General features: G+C 44.3%; 2 protein-coding genes across 3 annotated transcripts in view; one reads left to right on the top strand and one right to left on the bottom strand.

Annotated features, from left to right (window-relative positions):
* Nucleotides 1-2930: 2930 nt before the first annotated feature.
* On the top strand, nucleotides 2931-17479 carry vwa2 (von Willebrand factor A domain containing 2; the record flags this gene model as incomplete). Its single annotated transcript, XM_080517492.1, has 13 exons — nucleotides 2931-2988; nucleotides 8146-8220; nucleotides 8804-8937; nucleotides 9025-9134; nucleotides 11990-12187; nucleotides 12286-12419; nucleotides 12504-12633; nucleotides 13851-13906; nucleotides 13976-14083; nucleotides 14180-14761; nucleotides 16402-16953; nucleotides 17049-17171; nucleotides 17349-17479. Exons 1-13 carry the CDS (start codon nucleotides 2937-2939, stop codon nucleotides 17477-17479), a joined length of 2385 nt encoding a protein of 794 aa, XP_080373618.1. The 5' UTR covers nucleotides 2931-2936.
* Nucleotides 17480-18124: 645 nt separating this feature from the next.
* The window catches only part of afap1l2 (actin filament associated protein 1-like 2), a 42249-nt gene continuing 39270 nt past the window's right edge, over nucleotides 18125-21103 (bottom strand). For both annotated transcript variants that reach the window (XM_080517255.1, XM_080517256.1), the window contains 5 exons: nucleotides 20885-21103; nucleotides 19754-19927; nucleotides 19489-19676; nucleotides 18694-18882; nucleotides 18125-18603 (listed from right to left, as the gene is read on the bottom strand). The exon at nucleotides 20885-21103 is cut by the window's right edge and continues 46 nt beyond it. In XM_080517255.1, coding sequence (XP_080373381.1) covers nucleotides 18577-18603; nucleotides 18694-18882; nucleotides 19489-19676; nucleotides 19754-19927; nucleotides 20885-21103 — 797 coding nt within the window. In that variant the 3' untranslated portion in view covers nucleotides 18125-18576. The remainder of the gene's footprint in view (nucleotides 18604-18693; nucleotides 18883-19488; nucleotides 19677-19753; nucleotides 19928-20884) is intronic.

Below are 21103 nucleotides of genomic sequence, written 5' to 3'. Positions count from 1 at the left end.
AAACTTTGTTTTTGACAGACTGGTGGAATTTAGATGGGAGTTAAAACGTTTAGGATGGAATAAATGTTGGAAGCGCGTGTGAAATGTAGTTTTTCATCACACCTATTGTCAGGTCTGAACGCAGCGCCTGGTTGAGCAACTGCTAATTAGTGTTTACACAAGATGACAAACGGCACTTTGTTTCTGTGTGAGTTATTGCTCTATGTCAAGAGGGTCCTCACCTTTTAACACATGTAAGAAGGTCCAGATGTTGACGGGACATCTAACAAGACTGAGCTCCAAGCAAAAAGCTCTGCAGGTAAATCACAGGTGATAAACCATCCAGCTCAACTCCAGCTGACATCTTTCCACTCTATTTCCTGCTATTTGTTGTTACATGACTGCCTCTTGTGTGGTTTCCAGTAATGTTTGGACTTCAATGCATACCAGAGGAGTGTTGGAGCTTTTAATCAAAAAAAATAAAAATGTTTCCCCATTTGTTTTGTTTGAAACGGCTCCATTTCAACTGACTCACTGAAGCGATGGTTCTCAGTGACACTGACATCCAAGTACAGGTTAGGAGACCTTGTGGATTTTGTATGAAGTTGGTCCAAAAACAAACACTCCTTACTAATTATAGACTACACAGTGGAAGCGCACTTTACAAAACAGACTGCGCATCTGTGGTTTATTTATTCTGTCATTTATTAAGCTGCTTTCTTTGTGACTGGCTCAGTCTGAGTGGTTTTTATGTGATTGCACTATTTGGCAAATAAATGAACCGTTCCTTTAATATGGTCGATCTGACAGGAGAGTGTCATCCATTCTTGGAGCACAGAAGGTGATCTGTACAGGTTTGTCCTTTTTTACTGGAACCATGATTCCTGTGCAGACAGCAGAAAAGGTGTTCATTGGCAGACAGGTAGTGGAAAGACGGAGTGATGGAGGGTGGAGGGATCCAGAGGAATGCTTGTGAAGCAGGAGCCAATTTTGAGACAGGTGTGTGTGTGTGTCGGCATGCTTGGCTTGCTTCCCCCCCTATTACATGCATGCTCTGAGCTGCAACCCGCCCCTTGACAGTAATGAAATCTCTTGTCTGCAGGACGCAGCAGTCAGTGCACATGTTTATCAGCCCAGCCGGTGTGTGTCAGCGCTGCAGATCCATATCACAGACTGGCCTTGAAGAAAGGCCCCGTGCTGCACACAGTTGTATCTCTCTCTGAGACACAGTTTTTACCGACATAAAAGGTTTTCCCCTCACACACATTGACGCGGGCAGAATAATGTGGACGAGCTGGAGTTAATCAGATGTTATCTGAAGTCTCTTAACATCTCATGTGTGCTCAACATTGACCATCCAGAATATGGACAGTTTATAGATGAGCATCGCCGGACTAATGGAATAGTTAGAAGAGGCCAGAATATTAACTTGGTGTGCAGTTTTATCTACACACAGCGTTTTAAACCCACAATATTCAAATAAGATTGATCATTAAGGAAACGATAGCTTTCTCGTGCGGTTTCACAATAACAGAATGTGCAAGATTAGATTTTAATGAAACGGCCCCCAATTGATGGTTAAAGTGCAGATCCTAGTTGTATTACCACCATGTGCCACAAGGTGGTGCAAAGAGTTCTAGAACAAATGTAGTTAAAGCCAGTGCACTCTGAATTTCTCGACCATGACGAAAAGCATTAATGTTTATAGTGTCTTGTTCTCTGTGAGCAATGTGTGTAGTTTCATTACAAAAACAAACGGTAACGCCCACGAGTGGCCTGACATGAAAAATATATTTTTAGTGTTTCTGCTGTTTCTGTGTAAATGGACGTCGTTGGCAAAACGTAGCAGTGTCGTCGTAGTTGTCAAAATCACATCTTGCAATCAGGAGTCATATTTTGGGAAGCCGATCCCCCTGTAAACAAAGAGAACCCCCACTATCACACTCTAGTACAAACTGTTGTTAAAATCACGCTTTATTCAACTTCCGCCTTCCAACCACCCGTGTCGACACACAGTTGATGTGTCGCGATAAGAGCGTGTGACCCAGACAAAACACTGATACGCGCTGGTGTCAAGTCACCGCGTTGATCTATGGAGACGTCTTTCTCTCAATGATGTTTTGTGGAGGCGAGCTGAGATGATACGGGTGATTAAAAAGGCCTGGGTGGTCAGGCTTGTTCATTACCCCGTGCTGACGTCAGGATGTTAACCTGAGAGAAATTAGTCTTTGGTAGACTGCCTCTCTTGTTTTCTTAAAAACGTTGACCGACACTCCACTGTATGGAAACAATACAACCTGACTTTAGTGATGCTGGAGGAATAAATAAAATCTATACATTTCCCTGTCTTAATATGTTTTTTGATTTCTGTTTTTTTGCATATGAATGGAAAACCAGTCGTCCAGCAGTTCCTGTCAGATCTCAGTTAACTTTACAAAGCATGAGAACTACAAAGAAAACATTTTCTGCTATTTTTCAGTTAAAATGAGCATTATACCCGTGTGTGTGCTGTTTCACGGAACACTGAGGCCGAGACCTTAACAGCTGGTTGTTTCTGGAGGCTGAAATGAAAGTTGTTGATCTCAACAGACTTTCAGTCATGTCTGCAGAAAATATCTAGCAGTAGTCATTTTTTGATCGGAATTGTTTCATTTTCATCAAGTACAGTATATTCTGCCCCAAGACAATGAAAAACCCTTGTAAGTTTGAATTTAAAGGTTATTGTGGCACTAATTTATGCAATATTGTGCTGCATGTGTCCCCTGAACTAAACTGAGTGTTGACAGCCGCGATCTAGATGAATAATTGTTTCTTTCAGCCCAGTTGAATCTCAGAAAACATGTGACTTTATTTACAAGAGCCAATTGTTTTCCACTTCTGTGCATTTTGCTGCTTTCTGTTTTCTCTCCTCGCTGAACCCGTTTCTCTTCTCTCTTTATCATTCCAGGTGTCCCGACATGCACCCTGATATCGGTTTCTCCCTCCTCCTCACGCTGCTGCTCCTTCAAGGTCGGCTCATTGATTTTTAGTACCGTTTTGCTTTTTTCTCTGGTATTCTGGCGCCATTCGAGCAAGCTCCAGTTCAGGGAATGTTTGGTTTCTCACAATTGCAGAACGATGCACCGGTGCGTCAGGATGAATATTACTGACTAATGGCCCCTCCGGGTCGACGGCTGCTGTTTAGATCCTCTTCTGGACAACCTCAACCAATTTACAAGATGCTTTACTGCTCGGCGGTGTCCTGTCTTCACCTCTGAACACTGTCTTGCTCCTTGTACTCCAACTTGTTTCCAGGCACGGCCACTTTTTGTTTTGTTTATAGCGTATCGTTAGTTGTACTTGTGGACCTTGGGAGTATCGGTATTTGCCCGAGGGGAAGAGGCGGGGAGTCACTCGGCGATATAATCTCAAGTTGTTTTCAAAAATGACAGCTTTAGCACCATGTTAAGTATTTACTACTGGCCGTTTTTAAGACTTTGAACTTGAGCAAACCAGACTGTGTTGCCTCGTCAAGACGCCCCCTCTCTCGCCCCGTTGCTGACAGCACAGATAACACGCTGCAGTCCACAAGCCAGACGCTCCAATTCCATTTGACAGGTCGACCTGAGCAGATCCAAAGTTTCATCTCAGATTTTGAAGGGAGTGTTAATCATATCTACAAAGGGATGAATGCCAACTGGACGTCGACCCCCCCCCCCCCCCCTCAGCCAGAGGAATTTGTTTTTTTTTCTCCTTCCTTCATTACCTTGCTCCTCATTTCCCTGCTTCGGTTTCTTTCACAGACTTTAAAGATAGACGGTAATTTTGCTGGAGGCACTTGGCTGAACAGACGGACTTTTTGTTCGGAGCTCTGGGGCCCCGCTGGCCCGGAGGGAGCTGCTCGCCAAGACCCTAAACTTTCACTGTCAGGGGGACTTCGGGGCAGGTTTGATGTTGGGATTAGGGCGCAGGATGAAAGGGTCAGGATTGTTGAAGGGGTCAGATTAGAGGCCTCTCTTTACATTTAGCTATGTACTCTTTGATATCTATTGATCTCCCGCAGCTCCTTCTGTCCACGGAATCCAAGTTGTGGAAGTTAAACTTTCATTGCCAGAGAAATCGGCGAGCCATTTTCCATTTGTTCTGGTTTTTTGGGGTTTTGTTTTCTAAAATAATTTTAGGGAAAAAACCCACAAAGTACAGTGTTGACAAACATTTGTTTTGCTCCAACAGAACCCCATCATCCCTTCAACAGTGTCACTGCACCATTTATTGGCCCAATATTTGCCAGATAATCACAAATACATACAAATAAACTTGATTTGGGAGCAATAAAAAACCCTCAGAATATCTGCATAAGAGAAAAGAAAAAAAGACAAAAATCAAAGTGACAAAAAAGGCAATAGAGTTGCAATGACTGACTATATAAGCAGCAACGTGCAGTCTTTATCACAGAACTACAACATCAATAGTGTCCATTTTTTTTCTGCATAACATTTCATTTATTTTCTATAATTTCACACTTGCAACCAGGCATTTTGACTTGTGCATGAATTATGTGAAATTGTGAAAGATAAAACTTTAATCATGCCGGGGTCCAACACACCACCAACCTATCGACGATGACAAAAACAGAATATATATATATATATATATATATATATATATATATATCATATTCCTACAAGAATGGTCATAAATCCAAAACAATAAACAACTATATTTTCATGAATATACTATTAATATCTTCTACCTTGAGTTGACTCGTGTTCAGAGAGAAGCAGTTTAACCCTGCGAGCACCAAGCCACATGTAAACCACGTGCATAACTCTCCAGTAGTTGATTCTTCAGTTTTATTTTAGATATGAATAATGTGGCTGAGTGGTTTATGTTGCTTTTCAGCTCATTCCAAAAGTTTGTCCCTTGATGGGAGATTATATAATGAAACTAGTGCATTTTAGTACAACCAGTAACATTTCTGATCACAGCCGTTTGCCATGAAGTGACTTTCCTCCAATGTTAGATGATCGTTGATACTGAATGTCTTTCAATACTAAAGATAAGGTGAATGAAGTAATGAGTTGAACACCTTCCCTTTGCATTTATCAAATAAGCAACTTCCATAAGAGGATAGGAAGTAGAAACTTGATTAGTCTTTTCCCAGAGCCCCACAGCCAATGAGCAGTTTTCATGTCTTTAGCTTCTAGAAAGAAGTATCTGTTGTTCTCTCAAAAAGGCACGAGTCCTTTTTCGTTTGGCAACTTTATTTGTCCCGGAGTTGGATAACTTTATTTATTTGTTTTTATTTTCTCTCCACAGCAGTCGGCAGCACAAGTTTCATGCATCACAACCCACGTTCACAACTAAAACAGACACACGACAACTAAAACCGATTAGCGTTGTGCTGTCACACTCAAAAACATATATATTTACCATTATCTTTAACTTGGGTACTTTGTACCAGAAAGTACCAGAATTTTCAGCTGTCATTGTTTGGGTTTTATTTATTTTTAAATAAATACATTTTCATCATTTATTTTCTGCTCCACAACAAAGAAAAACTTAAAATGTTCTATTTAAAGGTTATCATGGCACTATTGTGCCGGTCCGGCCGACTCGAGATGAAACTGGACTGTATGTGACCCCTGAACTGAAATGTGTTTGACATCCTGAGATAGAAACCACAAGAGAAATTACAACTATTTTGTCATTGCTGGCGTTTTAAAAAGGACGAAAATGGACACGATTGACAATCTGTACTTTTCCTCCAGTCCTCTGTGTTTACCCCACGTCTGTAAATTACCATCGTAGCGGAAACTACAACCCTCAAACTTGTATTTTCGTTCTCGTTGCTTTGGTCTCTCCGCCTCTTTATCATTTGACGGGATGTCGTTGCCACCAACTGTCCGTCAGACAGATGGTCTGCAGCATCGCGGCCGCGTCGATGGGAACAAACAAACCTCTTTGTGTCCTGCTGGAAGAGACGCACTGTGCTTTTCAGAGGGTGGAATTCGTTTAGTGCGGCGCTGCACGTTTTTCTAAGATCACTCAAGTGATTCGTCTCTGGACCAATGCCTCTGTGACCTGTCGGGGTTCCCCGGGACAACCAGGCACGTTCACGTCCCCCCTCCCTCATCCCCGGGCCCAACGTGGGCCTGAATGGAGGAACGTCCTCTCGGTGAATGGAGCCGGAGAATGCTTCTCCCCACTTGTCCGCTCACATTAGCTTTAAATTCTCAATTAGAAACCGCGGGGCGGGTCAGGTGGGAGTGCGCCTGGCTTTGGGAAGAGCGCCCAACTGATCGTTTTATTTCCCTTCGACAGCGCGAGTTTCCGAACTGCCGATAATTACCCACCATGAGACGGGTCGGCGCTGAAAAGAAAAGCATCTTATGTTGAAGTTCTGAAACTGGGAAGGTGGACGGGTTGATCATTCACATTAGTGAGCCCTCTCATCCTTTCTCAGTGAATGGAGGATATACTTTCAGTCCAGGGGTGTCGAGGCTCTCAATTTACCTCTGGTGCCTAATTCGATCAAAACTTAAGACCATACAAGCTAATGTGTTCACATTAAGTGCAATTTTCTGTTTTTCTTATCTTCACACTAGTGTTTTGCAAAGCACACTAGATTAGCCTTCAGCTTTCATGTTTTCACAAACTGACCCCAAAAGGGTCTGTATTTGATGTTGATGCTGTTTTTGTAAATTTATTGTTGCACCTTTCAGCAAAGAACTTTTTTTTAATATAATTTTCTTTTCTCTGACACTGCTGGCCTGGTTTTGGCCTCAAGTCTGGCGTCTCTGTTATCAGTCTATTAAGCCAGTGATTCCCAGCCGGGGGGGGGGGGGGGCGGGACTGTAGCGCCACATTATGTAGTAATGTAATACATTTTCACCTCATTATATAATATCTGCCACATTCTGTAATAATCTGCCACATTTTGTAATAACGTATTACATATTGCAACAAAATATGAATGTTCCACCTTTCTCTTTTCGACAATGTGATAATTTGGTGCGTCATGTGATAAATGTAGCTCTTTATCTGAAGACGTGGTTCTATGTTTAATAATGAGGAGAAAACTAAGATTCAGTTGGAAGAGAATTAAATGTCGCTCTTTGCTTTTGCTCATGTCCTGCCAACACAGCGACGGCATCAGGTTGAACCTTTTAGATCTAGCAGCCATTGTGGCTGCTAGATTTTTAAAGTTACAAGACAATCGGTATTTATTAAGAACGCAAACCAGATTGAAACTGGCACTGAGTGCATTCAGTCATTTAACCTACTTTTTTTTGTTTCAAACAACCGTTTCAATGTCGAGCAAGTTATTATAAAATGGGACCTAGTTTATTACAAAATGTTCAAGAATATTATTACAAAATGCGGCGTTATTACATAATGAGTTGAAAATGTATAGCATTATGACACATTGCATTGTTATTACATAATGTGGCGCGACAGGGACATTTCATGAATCTGCCACAAAGCTATGAAGTGTTTACATCAGAAGTGTTTCATTTTTTGAAGAATATATATTTTAAATTCTATTTTCAAGTATCTACAATATTTACAAAGGTAAGCTTTCAAAGTCAGTAGTGGGAGAACAAAGATAGCTATCGGTAGATACTTGTGTTATTAATCTGAAGGGAAATTCAGGTTTTCAGCAGCAAACAACAAAAAGGACAGAAAGCAGGCAGGTTTGTACCAGATTGACAAACACCAATTGTTCGTGCAGAAAACACTTTTAATAATGATAATAATGTAGAATCTACACAAATAAAACCTTTATAATTTAAAAATCTAAAGACAGTGTATTGAAGAGTCAATGTTTACAGTATTTGGACATTTCAAGGGAGTAAGTGTGTAATCTAATAGAAGATTCATCGAAGCAATGGGCGGAATGCAGAGCTCCGTAGAGCTGAATGCAGCTTTTGTGGGGAAAATGTTTCAAACGGAAGCGTCACCAGACGGGGTGTCAACCCAAACAGTTCATCCTGGGAGAAGAGGAAGTCATCAGTACAGAATATAACCTAGAAAGTGTGTTCTCCTCCTTCGTTGTTGATAGTTTTGTTGTACACCAAAGTCTTTTGTCACATCACGATGCCGTTCTATCGGTCCAGATACTTTTTACACGTCCGTTGCTTGCAGACGCCAGACTGACCTCCACGTTGCTTGTGTCCCTCCCAGTTCAGCAGAATGCCTCGGTGCAGGAAATCCAGACCAGCCATGAAAACATCGTGAAGATCAACGCTGCAGGAGAAAGTAAGGCCCAGCTGAAACCATTCTGTAAAGAAACACTCATGCCTTACACAGTTAGAACTGAAACATTAAGCCGCTGACGTGTCGGCCTGTTATTGCGAAGCTATAAAACCTACAGGTATGTAATTGGTTGTTAGTCAGCCAACAGGCGCACAATAAAATACACCAGTAAATCTTGGATTTCAGGGTTCATAGACGGTAAATAGTGGTGACGGGACCTGGGAGGAATCCTGACGTTCTGCAGGGGACCGCATTCGCAGGCGACTTTCCACATAAACAGTCGGTTGACAGACTGTCTGCATGACAGACAGGCTTCACCCCCCCTCCCCCCCCCGATTATTTATGCTTCCAGCAAGTGCAAACATGAGAGGCAGAGGGCTTGGCTGTGGCGTTAAGTGTGTCTTCCAGGGAAAGAGTGATGGGCATTTTTTTTTTATTTTTTTGCATCTAAGCTAGTTTTTATGTTGAGGTATTGTTTTCATCGTTGGATGATCCAGTGCAGGGAGGCAGTGAAGACGGTGAATGAGTTAGTGCCTACGTGACTCCTCTCCATGGTGTCCACCGTCTCATTCTGCGTCTCGTGAAGTGATGCAGTGCTCGGCGGCCATGGACGTCCTCTTCCTCGTGGACGGTTCGTACAGCGTGGGAAAGGGGAGCTTCGAGAGATCCAAACACTACGCCATCAAGCTCTGTCAAGCCCTCGCCATTGGACCAGACAAGGTTTCGTTTCTTTTCGCCCAGTCCTTCGTCTCCCTCCTCGTTCCTCTTGTGTGTCATGTCGCTCAACACGCTGCGCCTCCTGCACAGGTGCGAGTCGGCATGGTTCAGTTTGGGTCCACTCCACGTCTCGAGTTTTCTCTGGACTCGTTTCCCAACAAGCCGGAGCTGAAGAAGCACATGAAGAAGATTTCTTTCAGGTAGGCTTCTTTTTTTTTTTTTCCCCTTCACATCAATACACAGAATTTGTGCAGGACAGGTCGGTCCTATATACATATAAGATTGTGATCAAAGCATAAAAACACCTGAGACAAACATTCAAAGGCAAAAGTTAATCCATTCATCCACCTTACAAACTGCTTGTGGTCGCTGACTGGAGATCTGATCAGGTTTCTAATCAATAACACGACAAATACATTCCTAACACCGATGAACTAAATCAGAAAAACCAAAGCCCATGGTCAAACCGGAGTGTTCGCTGTGAGGTAAGAGTGAGAACCACTACGCCACCGCAACAGTTATGACATGAACTTTTGCAAATGTAGTTTTGTGGACTTAGTATAGAAGTGCAGACTGATCGGTCCTAATCCAGGCTGCATTACAGATTCTGCTTCTGTAGATTATTTTTCCTGTTAAAGGAGAGTTTTTCTTCTTTTCAGGTGGAATATTTGGGTTTTTGTCTGTGAAATCCCTTTGAGATTACAGTGTTGGCTTTGGTGCTATTTAAATAGAATGATTAGTGTTTGAAAGGCGTGTGAGGCCGCTCTCCCTCTGTGCAACAGAAGAAATACAATGAGTATGCAAGTTGGTATTTAGTTTTTACCTTTTCATGTTTACATTTTATTTAAAAATTCTATTTGAGTTTGTCTTTAATGCAGATTGGCAATTTTTAGTTTAAGTTTATTTATCCTTACTGTTACTTTTCATTCATTTTTCAAAATTTAGATGCAGGATTTAGAATTGTATGTAGTAAAAACTCAGGGAAAGATATGAATCAATGGATGAATGATCCAAATAAATCTATTTCCAAACACAAAACAAAAGAAACAAAGTAAAAAGATCATTGAAATGAGTAGAGATTAAAAAAACAATTAGAATAAGCATGAATATCCATCTACCAATAAGCTAAAACTGCAAAGCCATGAACAGAAATCACAAAAAGATTTTTGACTTTCCGGTGAAATTTCAGTCTGAATCTAAAATGTACAGTAACCTCTCCTGCTGAACTTGATATGACCTCTAGACTCGTCAGTGTTTCAGTAGGTTTTGCACAAATTGCTGTTTTCTGAGGAGTTTAATGGCAAAATTCAGGTGTTTGATTGATTGGATTTCCTGGTTCAGTGAGAATCGTGTAGAGTAAAACCTCTGGGTTCAGCTGAGCAGGGATGTCGTGTTAAAATGGAATCGATGCTTGAAAGCTCACAACAAATTAACATGAAAATGTTAATTTAATGTCCTCTGTTGTTTGCTTTGGTTTCAACAAATTGGGATTGAGGAAATCGCCATTGCTACTTATTAATGTCCCACTTTCATGATGTCGCTGTAGCATGAACTTTTTCCATACATTTCACCCGAAAGCTAAATATCTTGGGTTTTTTACAAGCGGTGTATAGTTTATATAACAGCGTCTGAGATGAGAAGCATTTAGTTGAATGTGCTAAAATCAACATCACCAGACTGAAGACACTCATAAACATTAAAAGAAACCTGTTCAACATGTAAAATGACAAACCGCTCTCTTAAAATACAGTAAACTCTGTTGCATTAACAGCATGAAGTGAAAACGGAAGGAATTATACTCAGACGCTGCTTAATCTCACCTTGATGTTAAATACATTTTCAAGTTGTTTTCTTTAATTGTACAGTTTTTTTTCCACTTTTCTTCAGTCCAAGCTTCATAACGAGTCACGCTTAGTCGTTATAGATCTCGACGTGTTGCAGAGTTATCAGGATTTTCCATCATGGCGTTCTCCTGAGGTTTCATCACTCTGATATGTTTATCATATGGTGGCTTCAACTTCCAGCTGGCTGGAAAGGAAAACAAATTAATTTCAGATTAGAGGTGCGCCACCGGTGGTCACTGGATGTTGGATTAGTGTGCAATACGAGCAAGGAGACAGTAACCTGAGCCGATGTGTGAGGGCGCGTGTTATTTGAAGAAATATTCCGACTTGCTGAGCGTCTGAAGTGGCCACCCACGTTCCAATACTGCCACTGCCTCAAGTCAAACTGGTGTCATCGTCCCAAGTTTGCACGTGGGGAATTATTTTAATGATTTTTGTTTGATTTATATTTAAAAATGTGCCGTCAAGGGAGGAAGAGGTGTTTGTAACTGCAGTTCAAAGTGCTTGGACGTACAGGAACACATAAATCTGCACATTCCTGAACGACTTCAGTTTTTGATATATTGTCTTGTTATTTCACTGCTTCAAGCAGCAACTATATGGGATAATGCCTAAGAAGATAAGAGATTTATTTTTGCATGTTGGGAGAGTTTAGGCCTTTCATAGTACCTGGAAACAAAACATTCACCTTTTTGTTGTTTTAGCTCATTCAAACTATTTGGTGGCTTTTATAGTTTTACTCTGTGACTGCACTTTTTTATTGCTTTTCATGTAATTGTCTTCTTTCCTATTTATTTGTTTTAAGAACATTTTAGTACTATTTTGACACTTTAAACTTGTTTTATATACTGCTGCTAGGACACACTTGTAAAAGAGATTATTCATCTCAATGTGGTTCTTCTGAGTAAATGAAGGCTAATGAAATAGAAAAAAAAAAGGTATGTCTTTAAAAAATAACACAGTAAAACATGTTTTTCCTGGTGGAAACTGAAAGTGGCTCCTGCTCTCACTGACATATATTTAGGTTTCAGCCCCGAGGTGAGGGAATTGAGCCAACTTGCAATTCCAGTCCAAAAATTAAAAGTGGATTCTGAGGGGGGAAAGTCATGTTTGCTTTTCCTTGGCAGTAGAATCGCTCCGTTTTAGCGTGCCTCCAACAACAACAATTACTATTCTGCTTGTCAACACTTTCCCACATGACCTCTCTGCAGGGGAGGCAGCACCCAGACCGGCCTGGCTCTGAAGTATGTCCTGCGTAAAGGTTTTCCGGGCGGCCGGAACTCCTCCGGCGTGGCCCGCATTGCCATCCTGCTGTCAGACGGCAGGTCTCAGGGAAACGTGGTCCAGGCGGCCGCACAGCTCAAAGCGGCAGGCGTGGTCTTGTTTGCTGTGGGCTTGCGCTACCCCAAGTATGTCCAGGCGGCTGGAAAATCACCCCCGTGGCCGGTAACAAATAGATCTACTGCATGTGTGCGCGGTTGTTTTGCAAAGCTCTTTGTTTTTCCAGGTGGGAAGAGCTGCACGCCCTGGCCAGCGAGCCCACGGAGAGTCACGTCTTCTTCGCCGAGCACTTCTACGACGCGGTCAACGGCCTGTACACGACGCTGAGCACCTTCTCCGTCTGCAGCGCCACGCCGCCAGGTTGGACGGCCGCGACCGGTCACATCTCGAACGTCACCATCGTCCGGCTCTCTGACCGACGGTCACATCCGTCCTGTTTCCCAGGCTGTCGGGTGGAAACGTTCCCCTGCGAGAGGAAGACGCTGGAGACCGTGAAGGAGCTGCAGGGGAATTTCATGTGTTGGAAAGGCTCCAAGGGTTATTCCCCGTACACGTCGCTGTGTCCCTTCTACAGGCAAGTCCCTGTGAATGAAGCCTCAACGGTCTCATAACAGCAATATGTGCCTCCATAGCCTGTGGAGGAAAACCCAGAAGTCAACATCTGTCATGTTCCTCACTTGCTGCCTCCATTTCTTTGCTCATAACAGGCAATTTTGAGATTTTGCCATTCATGACATCATGCAGGGAAATAGCCACTCGCTTTAACCCCCCCATCCTGAATTTGTTCACTATAATATGAGGTTACTTGGTAGTAACTCTAACAACAAGTACGACCAAAACTAACATTCAGACACTCAATACGTTGAGTGTCTGAATATGTTAGTTATACAATACTGGTGTTTTGTATTGTTAAATTAAGACCAGCTTCCTTTAGCGTCCATCGTTGCTGCGAGTTACAGCATTTACTCATCAAGACCCACGAAAGGTACGACGACACTTGGAAACTTCATGCTGTTTCACGGCATTCGTCAAGGCAGCTACGGATTTCTGTCGGGTTTTTTTTAACATCCGTTATCAGACGCTAAAGGGTGACCAGTTACCAGGGAAACCAATTTATCTGAAAGTTGTTCTCCGTGAGACGGACCTGGAGGAGGGCTGGACAGAAACTGTTCTCACTGGAGACACTCCAGGGACTTTTAGACTTTTAGACCGGACCAAGGACGGATTTGGAGAATGTGAAATTCTTCAGAATTGTGTGATACGGGACCTTTAACAGAACTCTCGGGAAGCTTTGAGACACTGCCTGCTATTTAACTTTGGGCTCACGTGTCACAGCCACAGGGACGACGTGTAAATTCCACACTGAAAGGCCTGATAAGCCGTCAGATTCAAACGGGGAACATTATTGCTCTGGCCTGGTGCTTTGAGACGTTGTGGGTTGGAGTGAAGCGACTGATTCATTCACTCGATTTGCTGCACTCACATGATGAAATGTGATTAATTCAATATAGATGATAATATTGTCACTGCTTTATTGACTTTTGGAGGAAAATGTTAATTAATGCAGAAAAGATTCAAAACTGTGATATTTTTTTTATTTTTCACATATTTTATTCATAATATGAGAAAAATGGACATGAACACTTAAATGAAGTTAAAAAATGACACTGTTGTTGTTGTAATTACAGCGAGGACCAATGATATGTTGTGCCTGCAAGTCATTCCCATTTGTTCTCCCTAATCAGTTGTAGGATTAAACTCAACTAAAGGATTGTTGGGTTTATTTGACAGGTATGACAAGGTTTACAGGCGACACCAGACAGTCTGTCATCGAACCTTATGTCCCGGTAAGACCCGCTACCTGCCAGCTCGCATTCCCAGATTGAGTTTGTCGAGGTAACGTTTCTTTTGTGTAGATCCCTGCGACTCCCAGCCGTGTCTGAACGGCGGAACGTGCGTGTCAGAGGGTCCGGAGGGCTACCACTGCGCGTGTCCACCCGGCTATGGGGGAGACCCCCACTGTGGTCAGCACGCCGCCATGTTGAACAGACTGTACAACTGCAGCACGCCAAACCACGCCCTGGAACCAACTAACCTTCACTTCTCCCGCCGCTTCTCAGCCCCGGCGCTGTCGCTGGACTGCTCCGTGGACCTGCTCTTCCTGCTGGAGGGCTCGGACGCCCTCACCCTGGAAGGCTTCCTCCGCCTCAAGTCCTTCCTGAAGCGCTTCCTGCAGACCGTCATCGGCTCCAACAGCCCCAGCAAGGTGGGCCTGGCGGTGTTCGGCGCGGAGGCTCACGTGGAGGCCGCCGTCGGGGCGCACAACGGGAACCTGAGGGCCCTCCTCCAGGCGGTGGAGGCGCTCAAGCCCTTCGGCGGCGAGACGCGGACGGGCCACGCGCTCCGCCACGTGACGCGCCACGGCTTCGTGAGCGAGCCCGTGTTCGCCGACATCGCGGACGACCTCCCGCGCGTGGTGGTGCTGCTCACCGCCACCGCCGCCGTCGACGAGGTGGTGGAGCCCTCCAAGTACGCGCGCGACCGAGAGATCTTCCTGATCGCGGTGGGACCCGATGACCTGAAGGGGCAGCTCAATAACATCACGGGGAATCCGCAGAGGACGCTCACCTACGCTGCACCGGACAGGCTCACCGCCAAGATCCCCGAGCTCAAGGCCAAGATCTGCAGCGTGGACACTCAAGGTAAGTCGCCGCCAGACAGGTGAATCGCCTCGGAGCGTCGCATTATCTAGTAACTTGTTACATAACAGTTATTACAAAATGCAGGATGTAGAGCCGCATTATGTAATAATGTAATGTTTGTTTTTGTGTTTTTATGCTTTGTATCGTCTATAATAATTAGATAAAATAATGCAGATTACGTGTGTTTATGTCATGCAGATTTTGTTTCTAGCTTCTGAACACATGCTCCATTATCATGAACACACTTATTTTTGATTTAGGCTTCAGCAAACAAAACATCGTAAAATAAATCCTGATTAAGCTGGAAGGTTTAGTGTTATTCTGATATGATGGCTCGTTAAGGAAACAATTTTGATGGTTTATTACATAATCCACCAAATTATTACATTTTGTAATAAATGTTGCAATATGTAACAAGTGATTACAAAATGTGACAGTTTCTTAAGAAAAATGCAGCAGATACTACAAAATGCAGCATTATTACATAATGAGTTCAGTGTATTATGTTATATATTACATATTACAGCGCGACACGCCTCCTTGTGGCTGGACGAGGTATTCAGTGTTGGTTGGTCATTATCCCAGCTGAAACGGTGTCAGTCCACAGAAAGACAATCACCTTTAAAACCGTCTCTTAAAGTCTTTGGATTGTGGGAGAAAGTTGGACTTCATATGCAGCTGCAGGACGAAAATACCAAATTTGCAAAAAAGTAAAAAAAAAAAAAGGCAAAACTGGGTCCTGCTGCTATGACTTAAAAGTTTAATTTGAATAAGAAAAATAAGAAAAACGAGCCGATGAATGTCATGTTTCCCACAAAGTGCCCCCCCCCCCCCTCTTTGTTGGCTCGATACCAATACGAGTGCGTGAAGCATCACTGTTTCACAGGAACCTTTGTGTGACAAACAAAGACTGCATTTGCCAAAACCGTTGATTTTAAAAGACGACATTGTTTTTTGTTTTTTTTTTAATAGAAGAGTATTAAGGCCAGTTTAATTCAAAGTGGAAACATCCGTCCATCGCAGGTCACTGCTTCTACAAAATTCATGGCAGGCAGTTTAATGAAGTGGTGAAACGATGTTTCAGAACAGACTTTAGCTCTTAAACACAATCAGTTCTCTGCAGTATTAGTATTTTGAAGGGACGGTGCAGATCTCCGTCGTGTAGGAAAGACCGAGGTACGGATCCTGGCTGATTATAAAACGTGTTATTATTAAACAAAAGGAAACCCTGTGTAAAATCAGACGTCAATAAGCAGCAATCAACCCCGTATAGTCAGAATTAAGTGATTTGATGTGATTTTTCGGCGTCCACGGCAAATGATGAGGGGCAGACGTCTTCAGTTTGTTTTTAGTTTTGACTTTCTTTTTTTATCTCTAATTTTGTTCTTTTTTTTTCTGTGGCCCTAAAAAGAACGGCATTGATTTTCTATTTGTTTTGTTGTTTCTCTGTAAAAAAAAAATATAAAAAAATCCTGAGATACATTTTTTCAAGAGCATGAGGATTCCAATTTTTTATTTTTTATTTTTTTACCTCCAAATTACTTTTTTCCAGCAGCGGCCCTGACGCTCCTCCTCGGTGTTTAGGCTTTTGAAAGAGCTGCGTGTCGTCACTTGAAACTGAATTCCTCCACGTTTCCCAGGTTGCCTCGGCCAGGCGGTGGACCTGGTCTTTGCCCTGGACGCGTCGATGGGCGTCGGCCGCGACAACTTCGGCAGCCTGCAGAGCTTCGTGCGCAGCCTCACCGTCCAGTTCGACATCAACCGCGACGTGGCCCAGGTGGCCCTGGTGACCTACGGCCGCAGGCCCGCCACCGTCTTCGGCCTGGACGCGTACGACAGCGGCTCCGCCGTCCTCAAGGCCGTGGGCGACGCCAAGTACTTGGGCGGAGTGGCGTCGACGGGCACGGCGCTGCTCCACATCCAGTCGGACGTCCTGACCGTCGCCAAGGGGGCGCGGCCCGGCGTCAACAAGGCCGTGGTGGTGGTGACGGACGGCTCGGGCGGGGACGACGCCGTGGTGCCGGCGCAGAGGATAAGGGACGGCGGGGTTTCCGTGTTCGTGGTCGGCATCGGAGACGTCCAGAGAGAGAGGCTGCGGCACATCGCCGCCTCGGAGGAGCGCATGATCTCCGTGCCGTCGTACGAGGATCTCAAGTACTTCGAGGACGTGCTGGTGCAGATGTTGTGCTCGGGTAAAACACCGCCGTCCCTTCGCCACATGCACCCGCTAGTTCCCGGGTCTGGATGGGAGTCATCGGCCGCTCTCTGCTTGATTTCTCTTTTCCAGAGGTGAAGAAGCCCGTGAACCTGTGCAAGCCCAACCCCTGTATGAACGATGGGAGCTGCATCCTGTCGGGGGGGAGCTTCCGCTGCCAGTGTCAAGGCTTTGAAGGACCGCACTGCGAAACAAGTCGGTGCAATGAATCCTTTTTTTTAAACCCCCCCCTCACGTGCTTTAATTTCATTCATATCTTCTTGCTTTGGCCTTTTATTACCGTCATCGCTGGACAACCTGGACCCGAGCACATGCAGGTTTAGATCAGATTTGCGGTTTTCCTGTGACGTGTCCGGTGTTTTGGGTTTGCAGGAAGCAGCCGGACTCCATCCAGAGGAGATCTTCCCCGACCGGCGGGTCTGAGGAAGAAGAGCAGGCAGAAGAAGAACCACCGGGAGCTTCTGCGTCACTACAAGCTTCACCGCCGGAGACACGCCAACTGACCCTCCAAAACAAAAGTCTATCCAGATGCAGACCATACGAACACTTCTTATATATTTGTGGGTGCCCATGGAGTAAAGAGCAACCTTATACTCACGTTACTGTGTATTTGTTTTGTATTTAAAGATGCAGTCAAGTTCAACAAGAGCCTTGTGTGCCCCTCTACTGCAGCAGGTTGAAGTATTATATTACAGTGTATGTCTTTATTAGTATAATATTGTATTTTAAAGTAAAAGTCCAACAACTTTCTTTATAACAACCCCAAAAAAAAAACATCCAAAATTTGTAACATGTTTTATTATGTTTTGATAATATAGCTGTATGTTTTGTTTTATTTCTTTTTGCTTTACCTTAGTTTTTTTTTTTAATATATGTATTTCATCACACATTAAAGTGACTTTATGTAGGGTCAGGGTTTTTTCTTGTGCGTTGGAGGAGGTGTTCCATCCAACGCTGGCTAAAAACTGTTATTCCACTTGTTTAAAATGAGCAATGAGCTCAACGCCGGGCCGAGAGAAACGTGTAATATACGATGTATTATAAGCGGTGCAAATATTTCTCAGAGCTCCTGGCGCATGCTCCATAGGCTGCGTACATGTTAAAACGTGTTGAACATTTCCATGCACATTTTCGTAAACGACTTCCAACACAAGTGGTTTTTGTGGTTTTCACAAATTTTTTTTATTTATTTGAATAAAAAGTGCATTTTTAGCTAGCAATACAAGCCAACAGGCTGAATAATGGTGTCAATATATTTACATCTTGGCTACCAGCATATATGAACCAAGCTACAATCTATAGAGTGTGATGGGAGAATTTAGAGGGGGGGGGGGGCGGGGGGGCGTCTGAACGTCAGTGGTGTTGCGTTTGAATCACTGGCCAAAGTGCTACAACTTCCCCTCCTAATAGTCCTTGAACGTGTCCAGTGGCAGCGGCTGAAGAGGAGGCAGGTCGCACGTCTCTGTAGGACCGCGTTGTCATGACGACGAGGGCGAAGTTTCCAGGGACGGGGGGGACGATGTGGACGTAACTGTCCTCCTCTGGCTCCTTGCAACGGCTGGACTTGATGGGTCAACCAGCAGGAATCAGGCTGAAGCTCCTAAGTGGTGGATTTCTTCTCCCATTCCTACAAAGAGAGAAAGAACAGAAGCCGTGTGAGAGATCACGACTCATTTGTGTTTGAATGTTTTCCGGGCGATCAGACCGACGGTCTCACCTTGGCTTTCTGCAAGACGGTGCCTTTAGTGGTCATGATGGAGGCCGGCCGGTTTTTAAGAGCGGAGGCGGAGTTGACCGGAGAACTGGTGTCTGCGCCGCCACCGCCACTGCCGCCGCCGCCGCCGCCGGACGGCTGGGAAGCTGGTGACGATGAGACTTGGGGATTTGGCAGCGTCGTCGTCTTAACCTGGGAGTAAAGAGCAGGTAAGTGGCGAAGACGCACGGACATCTCGTCCACCACTAATGTCTTCAGCATCATTGATTGGATGGATTTCAAAGTAGATTTGACACATTTGGAAGGATAATTAAGTCTGTTTGACACAAAGACATGCTCCTGTATTATTGTGTATTTTGTGTGTTTGATTTGGTAAACATAGGATTTGTTGAAGCTTCATAATCTGTTTTCTAATTATTTCCACACCGTAACTCAGATATGGAAGAATGAGGGCGTTCTATAATAAGTTGAGTGCATTTCGATTTAAAACTGATCTGATATTACACATCATGCCAATATTTAGTTTTGCTAATTGACTTCAGGATATTTATATGCGGCTTCCAACTGAGTTTTTCATCCAAATTAATTCCTAAAACTGTATTTACTTGTTCAATTTGTTTACCTTTAAGAGAACGGTAAACAAACAAAGCCATATGATATTATACGAGATATATATATGGACATTACCAGATATATGAAAAACATAAAATATCGATTTGAACTTTTTCAAAGTAAAAATTCAGAAATGTAATGTTATTTGTATTTCTACACGTAAAACATCAGAAGACGCAAACCGACCGTGTGTGCTTCCTGGAGGCTGCTGTCCAGTGTGGTTCCCAGAGTGAAAGGCCCCGCCTCCACCTTCTTCAGACTCTCTTTCACCTCCACCAGCCGGAGCTCCACCTCCACCCTGCGGCGCTCCGCCTCTCGACACGCCTCCTCCTTCTGCCTGAGGCGGGCTTCTAAAGACGCCTGCTGCCTGGGATCTGGAGACACGGGGGGGCGTCCGTCAGCCCCGCTGGCCACGGCAGTCGCGCACCACGGGGAGGACGGGGGGACGTACCTTGGCAGGCGCCGAGCTCCTCTTTGGTCTCCCTCCTCTCCTTCTTCAGGTTGGCCAGGCTGCTCCTCACCTCCTCCCTCTCTTTCTCCATGCGATCGCGCTCGTCGATGTAGCGCCGCACGTCCGCCTCTGTGCGGTTCTTGCCCAGTTTCCCCTCGACGGCACTGGAACACCCTGGAAACAGCGCTTATGGTTTTAGTTCAGCCACGAGGGAGGCGGGAGGCGGAGCCAACGCTGGGCCTGTGCTGTACCTGGGAGGGATGACGTGAGCAGCTCTCTTTACAAAGAGGCGAGTTGGTGACGTCCTACTATCAAGTCACCAAACTGATCATATATACGATGTAGTGATCGGTGGGAGTTCAGGAAAGCGAAAGTTTAAAGGTCTCATTATAAAGCTCTTCTCCAATTTCACATCATGCATGTTTGTTTTCCCATTTTTAAGTATGTAGTGCAGCTGTGTGCTTATGGCAAGGTCTTTAATATGCACGACTTTCTACACAGGTCGAGATTCAGGCTGGCTTTTAATGAGGTGAGAAGGTTTTACGTTGCGTTTCAGCCGGGAACAGATCTGGAAACCCCGGAGAAGCTTTCTTACCATGCACTAATGTTTAATTCTATATAGCTGCTGTTGTAGTTTTGATCTCCCTGAGCGAGGGTGAAAGTGAGTATCCACAACCAGAGGGAGTGGTTATTTCCCCACATGATGTCATGAAGGGAAAATATAAGCCTTGCTTGTACACATTTGCTTAAAAGTGAAGACGACAGACTTTCTTCACTTCTGGGGCCTCATACACAGACTATTGGGACACATTACAGTTAGAAATCATTAGAAAGTGAATTTTGCATAATATGGGACTTTTAAAGTTGAAACGTCTTGAAATGGACAGAAGTGAAAGATATTGCATGTTTGAATATATCAGTTCGGTACCATACGAAATGCACTGACATGAATATAAAGGATAAAAACCCATCAAAACACTCATTCAAACACAAGTTGTCCCGTTGTGTATTTGGATGCAGTAGCTACAGATGAGCACTGGAGGGAGCCAGAGTAACGGTGCACAAAAAGACTCGCCTCATAAAGGAGCCTTTGAAAAGAAACGACTGACCCCATCAAGGCGGTCGTCTTACCGAGGACGTGTGCTTTGGGTCGTGGAGGTTGTGGGCTCTGAGGAGTTGTGGGGCTCTTATTGGTGTGTCCAGCGGAGGAGGTGATTGGCTGCGGGAGGCCCAGGCTGGTCTTTTTGGGCGTGTCCTGGCTCTGAGAAGGAGTCTTGACGGGCGTCTGGGCAGGAGTCGGGGGTTGTTCTTGCTCCGGTTTACTGGGAGCCGGGCTCCAACTCGTCCCAT

The sequence above is a fragment of the Blennius ocellaris genome (genome assembly GCF_963422515.1).
Source record: "Blennius ocellaris genome assembly, chromosome: 21".
NCBI classification, from domain to species: domain Eukaryota; kingdom Metazoa; phylum Chordata; class Actinopteri; order Blenniiformes; family Blenniidae; genus Blennius; species Blennius ocellaris.
Note: the sequence above shows the minus strand (reverse complement) of the source record. Positions and strands in the feature narration are given on the sequence as shown.